At 34.9% G+C, this 12,077-nt stretch overlaps 1 protein-coding gene across 2 annotated transcripts in view; it reads left to right on the forward strand.

Moving 5' to 3' along the window:
- Nucleotides 1–1,901: 1,901 nt before the first annotated feature.
- Nucleotides 1,902–12,077, forward strand: part of LOC105203562 (replication protein A 70 kDa DNA-binding subunit) — a 70,093-nt gene continuing 59,917 nt past the window's right edge. Inside the window, exons 1-12 of one of the 2 annotated variants that reach the window (XM_039447804.1) lie at nucleotides 1,902–2,509; nucleotides 2,575–2,622; nucleotides 3,130–3,332; nucleotides 3,410–3,552; nucleotides 3,669–3,756; nucleotides 3,839–4,001; nucleotides 4,087–4,291; nucleotides 5,826–5,938; nucleotides 6,008–6,174; nucleotides 6,427–6,661; nucleotides 6,762–6,845; nucleotides 6,938–7,132. In XM_039447804.1, coding sequence (XP_039303738.1) covers nucleotides 2,474–2,509; nucleotides 2,575–2,622; nucleotides 3,130–3,332; nucleotides 3,410–3,552; nucleotides 3,669–3,756; nucleotides 3,839–4,001; nucleotides 4,087–4,291; nucleotides 5,826–5,938; nucleotides 6,008–6,174; nucleotides 6,427–6,661; nucleotides 6,762–6,845; nucleotides 6,938–7,132 — 1,680 coding nt within the window. In that variant the 5' untranslated portion in view covers nucleotides 1,902–2,473. The remainder of the gene's footprint in view (nucleotides 2,510–2,574; nucleotides 2,623–3,129; nucleotides 3,333–3,409; nucleotides 3,553–3,668; nucleotides 3,757–3,838; nucleotides 4,002–4,086; nucleotides 4,292–5,825; nucleotides 5,939–6,007; nucleotides 6,175–6,426; nucleotides 6,662–6,761; nucleotides 6,846–6,937; nucleotides 7,133–12,077) is intronic. The other variant, XM_039447805.1, reaches the window with a different exon arrangement.

Consider the following 12,077-nt stretch of genomic DNA (forward strand, 5'->3'; position numbering starts at 1 on the left):
TTTTTATTACATTTTATGACTGAGAAAACGATCATTGTATGATTAAATATAACATATGTTATTTTTTATTTTGATATTTTGATTTTTTTCTGATATTTTCTGATTTTTATTTGCATTCATTAATTTAAAATTTTCAAATGACGTTACGCAATTTTAGTCAGCAAATCGCAGCAATGAGCTTCTGCGCATGCATTTCAATGATACATAGTTCTCCATGCCGTAACGGTCATCATGACTCGTTATCGTAACAGTGCAGTGTAGTTGAGTCAGTTGAGAGTAGTGGTCATGGTCAGTGATAGTAGTGTAATACTTTGCAAGTGCCGTGTTCTTACATGTAATATTTTTACATTGAATTGGAGTATTTTGCATAATATCGGATCTCCGTGGATAAAAAAAACCTTAGGTAATTTATTAAAGTCTGGGTCTTGAATTTGCTTTTATGTGTAGTATATTTATTACTTGATATAAGTATAATATATTTTACATAACCTAACTTTTTTAATTTGCATTTCTATTTTAATAATTTTTAAACGTTTTCTTCTCAAAATAGTTTATAAGTACTAATTTTTTATTATTACAAAATTTTTACTTATTATTATAATTATCATTATTAATAAACTTCATTAAATTTTTGTAAGGGCAAATTAATTTTCTATAACAATTAAATGATAAAGTGTAGAATACTTGTAGAATTATCAAACTTGATTTTCATACTTTGTAAATGTTTTAATTTTTATATATTATTCTTTTCTTTGTTTCCAGGAAATTATGGAATAATAATGCCAAACATTGGTAAATTAGAACTTTTGGTTCAACGGCTACTACGAAGATCGTAGAGTATAAAGGTAAATAATTAAAAGTATTTATATTTTTTATAATATTACAAGAGCAATTGTAATAAAACCGATAAAACAATTTTAATTTGTTAATTTTTTTAAATTTTATATTGACTTATTATTCATATGATTCAAGTATGAAGATAGAATTTAATTTCGTAGTACAGTGTATTTGCAACGTTGACTATAACGAAATAATATTTGTAAAGAATATTTGTAAAATTATCAAACTCGGTTTTCATATTTTGTAAATGTTTTAATTTTTATATATTATTCTTTTCTTTGTTTCTAGGAAATTGTGGAATAATATTGCCAAACATTGGAAATAATACGAGAGCAAGCATTTCATATTTTATTGTTGACAGACCTCGCATATTTTATTGTTAACAGACCTCGCGTATTTTATTTTATAATTTCTCTCGAAGAGGTGTATGGATGGTTTGTTTTATGAACATATATAAAATATGTTAGATATTGCTAATTGAAAAAACTATCATTTACTTACGTTAAAATTAAAATTTTAGAATATACAATCTCTAATTATTATAGGCTTATTTCTACAAAAATGTATGTATTTTTAACTTCAAATATCTTTGTAACTAAATTTTGAATTAGAATTTCATTAAAGTAAAATTCACTTGAAAATAATATCAAAGTATTAATTGTGTACATGTTAATTTTTCTTTTAATCACGTTGCGATTGACCACTAGTCATTCACTGCAGTGCTTGAACAGTAAAAAAATTCTAGATACCGTTTGCTGTGAATGGATGCAGTAGTCAATTGCAACGTGATAAAACAAGACCCCCCCATATATTAACAAATTTACAAAATACTATATAAACTTTCAATCACTGCGCTTTTTTTAAGTACTTTTTATGCTTTTAATACTTTTAATGCTAATTTATTAAAGATTGTATATAATAATATTAATTTTTAATTATAAATCAGAAAGAAATGAATAAAAATATTGATATATAATGCATTAAAAGTACGTGAAAAAAATGGGCAATGATTAGAATTTTTGAGTGCCGTATGCATGCATGCGAGCAATATGAGTCTTATTTGGAGAACGCATTTGAGGCTCATATCGCTCTCACGCATGACTACCGCATGCGTGCGACTAATATGAGTCTCATATGATGATGCATCTGTCGGATGCCGTGAGCTCACACCGTGCGGATAATCTGCACGGCATGCGCGCTCCGTGAACTCATTATACGCGCATGTGTTATCTGGGAACGTGAGCCAACGATAATCGTAAACTTACATTACGGAACACAACATAGTTACAGCGCTACCAACCTTATGACTAAAAGGGATATTTTCAATAGAACTTTCGGAATACACCCACGATTTAAGTTTTAGTAACTTTTTCTCGGATCGAGAACTTGGACCGATTTCTAACATTGTATACACAAGGTTTAATGGTCAAATCATCCCCCCCCCCTTCCTTCCTACGATTATTGGTGACGGGTGCCATATTAATCGGAAAAAGAAGAAGGAAAACAGGAGAAAAAAGACAATCATCAGACTCCGAGACCTTTCTTCAGAGAGATCTCTTTCACTCATTTTGCTCGAGGCAACATCGATAAAGATCTTACAGATCTTACATCCACGCAACAGTAAACCGCAATCATGGACAAGTACAATTTGACAACGGGAGCGTTGCAGGTAAAGTTTGTCAAAGTTCTATATCGTTATTGCGTTGTATTGCTAAGCGGTGGGAATTGTTTCAGAAAATTATGAAGGGTATAAACATCGATAAACCCATACTTCAGATGTTGGTAAGTACAACAGAACGAGCATTTTGATGAAATCCAATCCGTGCTCGTGAATTGGCAAATCAAAATTGTTCTTCTTGGCTGTCTGGCTTTTCTTATCTGGCCACGCCTAGCTAGCATTTGTAACCTTGTTTCTGTAGTTTTATCGAAGTTTTAAGGGCTGTTTACAATATAGAAGTAAAAGTAAAGGCTCCAACTTTAGTTGGAATAAGAAATAAAACAAATTTTCTAATGACTTTACTCAAATTCTTTACACCAGAGAAATATGTAACTTTACGCCTACTCTTCTTACACCTGACTTATCCCATATATTATAGACGGCCCTTTAAATATTGACAAGCTCGTCATGCTGTGATACATGTGCGTTTTTACTTGTCATATTTGTCTGTCATTAAACTCTTTTATTGCCAAAAATTTTTTTGTTTAAGCCTGATGCTTTAGATTTGATGAAAATCTTATTTTTATATGTTTCTGAGGAAACTATATCTTAAATAATTTCTAACTTTGCAGGGATATAAAAAATTGCCAAAAAATAAAGATGGTGCAACGGATCGATATAGATTGTTGGTATCAGATGGAGAAAAATTAAACTCGTTCACTATGTTGGCTACTCAATTGAACAATCTGATTGAGAATGATATTTTGAATGAATTCTCAATCTGCAAAATAACCAATTATTGCCTGAGTTCAGTGAACAACAACGGCAAAGAAAAGTATTTGTTCTACTTTCTTGTTTTATGTATGAAAGTAAATAAATAATTCAAGTATTAAGTATATTTTATTTTGTCAGATGTGTGATGCTGATATTAGATATAGAAGTTATTGTTTCCGGAGAGGAAGTTGGGCGCAGGATAGGCAATCCAACTAATATAGAGCTTAAATCAGAGCAAGATACACCATCTACATCCACAACCACAACTGTGCATCATCAAAGTAAGTATGTCAATGTCTTGCGCCGATGAAAATATTTGTATTACCCTAATTTATATTATTGATTAAGTTTGCTGTACTTCTGTCATGAAATACAAAATCGATTTTACATATAACAGATGGTTCCACCAGAACAGGTAATTCAAATCATGCCTCTTCTGATATACGCACCACGCAAATTGCAGCGCTGAGTCCTTATCAAAATAGGTGAGAAAACTATTGTTTCCAAAGTACACTTATGGATATTTGAGTATAAAACAGAAGGGACAATAATGATCTGTGGGTTTAGGTGGGTGATTAAGGCACGAGTAATCAACAAATCTCCAATTAAAACGTGGAGTAATTCTCGTGGAGAAGGCAAATTCTTTTCTATGGATTTAATTGATAAAAGCGGCGAAATCAGATGCACAGCATTTAAAGAGATGGTTGACAAATTTTATGACTTGATAGTGGTAAGTGTCGTAGAATTAAAATCAGCGATCACACGAATCTTTTTATGAAGGATTGAACTGTCAAGCGTTTTATTTAATTTTATAGGCTGGAAATGTATACTACATCTCGCGATGTACATTAAAGATGGCCAATAAACAATATAATACCATGAAAAATGATTACGAGATGTCGGTGACCTCTGACACAGGGATTGTGCCTTGCCATGACAACAGCAATGACATTCCAACACTACAATATAATTTCTCTCCTATAAGTCAAGTCGAAAGCAAAGAAAAAAATGATTTACTAGGTAACACGTTATGCTTACAAGAACTAATTTATAATTCTGTAACACTAACGACTGTACTTCGCGCACGGACGGAGGGCGGCATGGGAACGGGCGCGAAAGGTCGCCTGAAGAAATTAGACGTAGATGTTGGTGTTGGCAAAAGTAGCGTCTTTATTGAACGCAGAGTGATGGTATGATCGCAAGTATTTGAACTCAACTGAGTCGTGCAAATACAAAATAAATGGATATGGTTACATTAATCTAAGATCGCGAGACAAATCCAGTAGCGTGATGACGCTATTGCGGGAGTTAAATCCGGGCGGTAATGAGCTCGCAACTAACAACACAAATCGGAGCGCGCTGACGGACGTGACAACAAACTTTGCGGACGAAAATACGGAGATCTATTTACAGTCGTTATGTACAAGCACCTGCTACGCGAGACGCGGTTCGTGGAACAGCGTCGAGCTATTTTCCTGGAATCCAGGCGGCCTTATTATTGTGGCCGTGAAAATATACTCGCGACGCGGTGCGTGGTGCGGTACGGCGGGGGCGCGGCGCGTACTACACGGATCCGTGCGGTTATATGCGGTTTCGCGAGGCGGTTAATAGCTACACCACAGCAATCGCCGGAAGACATTACCCCACGCCAAGTGCGCTTGGTGGAGGCACGGAGCACCGTACCCCCTTACGCGAGGTAGCGTCAAACTCGGGAGGATGAGGGGATCGCCCTGTGCCAAGTGTCTTGATGGGGTCCAAGTTTCACTTGAGCCCGTTGCGGCGAGTCGGGAAGCGGAATCGGTATCGGAGTCGGTTGACAGCCAAGTGCTAGAGACCGAGGCGCTCGATCTCCTGACAACCCAGGGAGCTTGTGCTCGGCGGACCGACCAGAAACGGACAAGGCGATTTGCGTTCGGCGGACGTCGTCTTATATACCCCAGAATCGTGGTGAGGGGATGTGCGACGTGTTGCGGCGGAGCGGTCCGGCGGCAGCATCCCCGCCACTCGATCTCGGGTCTCTCGTTTCGGGCCATGCGCGTAGAGCGTGGCTGCGGACGTGATGGAACGAGAGCGCGTGCGCGCCGAGATACAAAGCGCGCGAGAGCGCTCGCTTGCTCGCTCGGTTCTTGTTTATTTAATTAGGCGCTATGCGCCGATAATTGCCGTTCGGCAGTTGTTCGGCCGGACGGCTCGGACGACTCGGACGGTTAGATGGTCTGGTGGGGGTGGGGGGGTCGTCAAAAGGTGGTTTGTTACAATTCTAATAAATCTTAAATATTAATTTCAGTTTATATTAATATTTGTCGTTTAATATTAATTTCGTTTAATTAATAGAATTTTCTTATTTTATGCACGATAATTTGCTTGTAATTAAAATTTATTAATTGATAATATTTATATTTGTATTTTGTCTGTTTCAATCTTATTTCTAAACATTGATTTTTATTAAAGTTTTGCTATAATAATAACAACTTTAAATTGTATATAAAATAAAATATATAATTTAACTAATTTTTGAAAATTATGGATATAATGATGTTTGCATTTATAATAGATGTCTTAGGCGTCGTCACAACTATCGGTGATGTACAACATTTTACGGCGCGCGCTACAGGCCGAGAACTTATAAAGAGGGACATCAGTATAGTTGATGACAGTGGTACGATGGTAAGCATTTTATCGATATGCCAGATTTTATTTTCCTATTACGGATGAATAAATAAAATTTTTTATCAGGTAACTGTTACACTCTGGAGAACACAGGCCGAAGAGTTTGATGCTTCCAATAATACCATTATAGCCATTAAGAGAGCGAGCGTGGGCGAATTTAATGGTAGGAAGAACTTGTCATTAACAATGTCCTCCATAATAGAAAAGGATCCTGATATTCCTGAAGCACATAGGTAGTGTATATTCAAGCTGATTCTTAATTAAATAACACTTCTAACTTCTTAATTATAATTAAAATTTATTTATAGACTAGAGGTAATACTTTCATTTTCTATTCATTCTTTATGCAATTTTTAATTGTAATTTTTTAATTATATCCTTCAAATGTCTAAAAATTTAGAAATACATAATAATTATGCAGGATTAAAATTACAGAATATAATGTAACATTTATACTATATGATATATTATATTGTTTATTTTAGATTGCGCGGATGGTACACTGCAGTCGGCCATTCAGAAACTGCGAAATCATTATCTAGAGTAGGTGGAAGTACTGACTTCAATGGACCATTGTACACTTTCCAGGAAGCAACCGATGCTCGATTGGGAGAAAAAATGAATCTCCCAGATTCATTTACAGTAGTGGCGACCATTAAGCAAATTAAAACTGAAAATTCTCTCTACAGGGCGTGTCCTGTAGAAAATTGCAAGAAGAAGGTAAATGAGTACATGAGGCGAATATATCTAAACAAAAATTCGTCAAGTTTTCTAGTTGCCCTTTAATGCGAATTATTGTACAATGCTCATTCAATTTCAGTTGATCGATCAAGATAATGGGATCTTCAGATGCGAAAAATGTAACAAGGAGTATCCAAATTTTACATATCGCTTACTGGCAAATGTACGTATTGTTTCCGTAGTGTCTCGTTTCTTATTATTTGAAAGTATCTTCCGGTGTTAGTTCAGTTTGTTGTCAATTGTAACGATTCTTAGATGGAATTGGCGGATGCAACGGGCAGTCGCTGGATAACTGCATTTAATGAGGAGGCAGAAAAGATACTTGGGATGTCTGCTCAAGAGTTGGGGGAATTGAAAGAGAATGATAAAGACGCCTATTTGCAGAAAATCGGTGAGGCAACTTTTAAAACATTCATGTTCAACCTGGAGGCAAGATCAGAAGTTTTCCAGGTAATCGATAGTGTGCATATTATTTTTTACAGTTATATAAAAGTTGTATTTTGAGATAAGTTTATTTTATCAATACTATTACATATTATTCTTTGATACTATATTTGTTACAAATTTTTGTTTTCCAGGATGCAATGAGGATAAAACATGTCTGTACATCAGTCAGGCCGATTAATTATAAGACTTATCTTCCACATCTGATAGATAAAGTCTCTAAACTATTAAACATCGAGAAATTGGATCTAATTAAATAAGATTTGATCTAGTTAGATTCCAGTAAAGATTTTTTGAAATTATTTTCATATAACCCATTAAAAAAAAAAAAAAAACATTTATGTATAAAATTTAAAATTTTTTGCGTGTTTCCCTAGTAGCATTTTCTGCAATTTTCTGCACGACAGAATCTGCGTGCAGTTAATTGCAGTAGAATTGAGTCAGATGTGCAGAAGATTATTCCCAAAAGAGCCATGCTGGCAGATTGCTAGCAGACTGTTTCAATATTCGTGCACTGTACTTGTATATGAACTGTTTGCAGAAACTTGGTACAAATATTGAGCTATCTTAAAGCAGATTCTTCCCGCAATTGCAGTCTGGAAACAGTCTAGCAAAGTTCTTCAACAGAATGACATAAGATTCTTTTAATAGAAGTAGCGTGCAGATCTTGTGCAAATATTGCACAAATATGATTTGCAGATTTCTGCAAGTTTCTTACAATGAAAGTGACGCGCAGATCTTGTGCTGATACTGTACAGATTCTGTTTAATTAGTGGCAGAAAGATCTGCTGCAAGGTTTATAACAATTTTGGAATGAAATAGATTTAACAAGTGAGTGCTGGTTCAAGCTAGGTAGCCACGCCGCGGAAGATTTTCTCGTGAGTCGAGTGCGGCCACAGGCGTTATATCTAGGCGTCACCGCGGGCGACTGTCCAGTTCATACTTCAGTGAGCTCTTATATATATGAGCTGCTTGAGACGACAACTTGCTCTTATTCTTTTTAAATATTATGTTTGTGTGGAACGCTGTTCCACATAAAATTTTATATTTTTACATGTAAATAACAATTTGTATTGTTATTTAATCTTGTACATAAATGAAATGTTTAATTCAAATTTAATCTTTTTTTAATCTATTTTAAGGCTATACTAAAATATTCTGGTGAAAGAATTTTACAAATCTTGCAGCAGATATATATACAAATTTCTTACAAGAATTTGACTGCAGAATCTTTCAGGAGAATTGAACAGAATTGGGTAGCAGATCATTACGTCCTACTGGCAGAATCTTTCAAGAATCTACTACAAGATTTACAGCAGATACATTCAAGTTTCTTGCAAGAATCTGCCAACAGACACGTGCAAGTTTCTTGCAAGAATTTGACTGGAGAATCTTTCAGAATAATTGAACAGAATGAGGAAGCAGATCATAACGTCCTGTTGGCAGAATCTTTCAAGAATCTGCTGCAAGATTTACAGCAGTCTTGCAGAAAATTGCTACTAGGGTTTAATTTAAGTATTGTCATGTGCGTTTTTTTAAGTTTTGTTTACTTGTATCACTTCTATTATTCGATAAAATATTTAGGTATTTTTTTAATGTAAGAAAAGAAAACAGCATCACGTGAGATTAAGTTCAGTCGGGCCGATCATTATAAGGCCTACCTTCCACATCTGATAAAGTCTTTAAACTAATAAACATCGAGGAATTGGATTCTAATTAAATAAGATTCGATCTTAAATTCCAATAAAGATTTCATCAAATTATTTTCATATAATCTATTAAAAAAAACATGTTTAAAATTTATTATTTTTGCGTGTTTAATTTAAGTATTATGATGTACGGTTTTTTTTAAATTTTATTTACTTGGATCACTTCTATTATTTGATAAAATATTCATTTATTTTTTAATATAAAAAAAGAAAACAGTATCACGTAAAATTAAGCTTAAATTTGAATACTTTATATTAATAAGCATTAATTAATTCTCGTTATTTTCGAGAATATAATTTTTGTATTGCTATATAATATTGCAATTATTGTAGCACAGTCTGTATAAAATAAATTTCTAATCTTCATATTGTTACATCCAGAGGATTTCACGATTTCCCTTTTCGCATCCATTATATAAATTATGCTAAGGGATTGTCTGTAAAATTTACAATACTTATACCCGGAACTCCACGATTTCTCTTTTACAAATAACACTATCACCCGGCTATTATAAGAAAAAAAATCAAACATTGTTCTCGGAATATATATATATATATAATGACCACATATTACATCCGGAGCAATAAATAAAAGCAAAAAAGAAGGAGAAATCGTGCGACGACAAAATTACAAGCAACGATGCTTATTTAATAATTCATATAGACGAACAAAGCCAGGAAAAAGAAAAAATCTAAACGCTATTAAAGTCTGGCAACAATCAGAGATAAGATTGAGTCGCGACGCCGGACGGAAACTATAAAACTATAAAATCAAAAATTACAACCCGGCTTTGTTTGTTCAAACCTATGTTTCATCTCGAACGGAAAGATGATTCATACGGAAAGCGAGTCCCAAATAAACAGACGCGGCGATATAAAAAATTGGGACCGAACGTTCCAAGAAGAGAAACCGTAAGATAACCAATCCCTTAAGCGATTGGGTGATGCAACTGCTCGCCCTTCTTAGAGTTAAGAAATCGGGAGAAGATGGAAAATTAGCCAACTAGAGATCATCCGAGAAGATGATTGGTAGTGAGCGTTGGTGAACTACCCAACGAATAAGCTCAAAATTTCGACAACAAGGAAATTCCAAGGAAAGGGAAAAAGCTCAAAAGGCTTTACCCAATCAAATCCTCATCTCACCCACTAGACTAATCTCACGCCCTTTTCCTAAGCCCTATAAAATACGCAGCTTCGAACGCCTCGAACATTCAAGTTCGCACTCACATCCGCGCATTCAAAATTCAACTTGGTTCTCACACCCACGCGTTGAAGTATCGAGGCTGTGCGCGTTATTCTCAAAACGTTTGAACTTAGAGTCTGTGTTCGAGAATCACATTCATTGGAACTCCGAACGGCGCCGTTGAAACATCCCCCAGAGCGGACAACCTGCGCTGCGTCACGCACCTCAACCCGCAGAATTCGATAGTTTCTTCCCTTTCTCTTCTCGTCTAACTAATAAGTAAGTTTTTATTTCTTTTTTTTTCTCTTTTTCGGTTTTACTTCAATTTTCCATTCAACTCGCCAGGAATCAATCGCTAATGAGCAATCACAGCCGTTCATGTCCCAGCTCCTTGTTCCCAATATTATTATTTTTATTAATACAGCAATTCTCATTTTAGACAATTCCCGACTTTCCCTCTAAATATTTCTTAAATCTCTGTGTAAATGTAAATGTTCTACTTCTATTCTTAAATCTTAGGTTTTGATTTGATTTAATAGTTAAATATGAATCTCAACGCATAATTACAATTCCCGTAACCAAAATCAATTAATTCCATCTCCTCCTGTGTACATAATAATGCGTATAGCTTAAGTTTTCAAAAAATAATCATTTGTAATACCTATGTTAATTCAATATATATATATTCTCTAGATCAATTATTCAAAATGCACCGTTTAGCTTTTTCAGTTAAAATAGATAATAGACACTAACATTAATTCTTAATTATTTGTAACTCTTGATAATTAATCATGTTCTATCTTATAATTCTTAATGTTTTCAACCCTCAAAAATAATGTTAACTTCATTAAACAATGTATTTAAATTTTAATCTTTAGAATAATCATTACCTAATCGTTTTTATATTTTAAATAAACTAACTGATTACGTACTCTTGTTTGAGTTGATAATGATCACCTTGTTACACTGGTTTCTTTTTTCTATTGAGTAACAATAACCGATTATGTATTTATTTGCTAATTCTTTTGCACAACTCTATAGAAACCTTATGTATCTAAATTTCAAGTATCAGAATATATGTTAAATTCTAGTTAAAAAAAAGCTCCAATGTAAAATTTTATTTCATCAACCCATCTCGTACTCACACACTAACCTCCCGACTCGAAAAGATTGCACTCGGTCCGATCCCGAGTTATAGAGATTGAATTCTCTGACTCAAATTAGGACCAACGATCGCACGATTCAGAAAAGGCGTTAAAGCGTGTCATTACACGTTGACGCATAATTTCGGAATCATCAAAAGTGCGTTCGGCTCGTGCCGCACATCCCACTAGTGCGGTCACGAGAATAAAAGAGTTTTTGTTGCATCCTTCCCTGCTTTCCTCAAGTCCCAGGCATCTTTTGAGGGATAGCCTCCCTTTTTCTTAAGGCTGGATGTAACAGAACCATAAAATTTTGGGGGCTATAGTCCGGGATAGTAAAGTGTGATCTTTTTGAAAGGAGGTATGCCAGATACGAGATCGGGTTCCGATAAAGAGCAAAATGATAAATTATATAACGACGCATTAGAAAACCAGGGCAAATTCAAACAAATAAGCGCAGTATATACATCCACTCCTGCTGGATCCTTTCTACGCCGTCCTAAGAAAATTGAATTCCCGGGGGAAGGACCCGAAACTTCAGGCATAAAACCGCCCTCGTCTGGTTCTAGCGACTCCGGAGACGGTTCCGACGGCGATACGATATTCGAAAATAAGCATAGTATAAGTGAAACCATGTCTAATCAAAATATTTTTGCTACTCTAAAATACGCGGTTGAAGCCGTCCCTTTCTTTGACGGCCAAAATATCCCTTTATCTTATTTTATATCGAAGGATGCGAGGAAGCAAAATCCATGCTTCCTAGTGAAGCCGAACCTCAGTTTGCTCGAATAATCAGAACCAGAATTGTGGGCGAATCGCGCCGCACAATTCAAGATCAAAATTTCGACAGTGTTGCCGGATTAACAGCATTTTTAAAACAAGTTTATGGTCTATCCAAAACGGTATATCAATTACAA

The sequence above is a fragment of the Solenopsis invicta genome, chromosome 4, assembly GCF_016802725.1.
Source record: "Solenopsis invicta isolate M01_SB chromosome 4, UNIL_Sinv_3.0, whole genome shotgun sequence".
Lineage (NCBI taxonomy): Eukaryota > Metazoa > Arthropoda > Insecta > Hymenoptera > Formicidae > Solenopsis > Solenopsis invicta.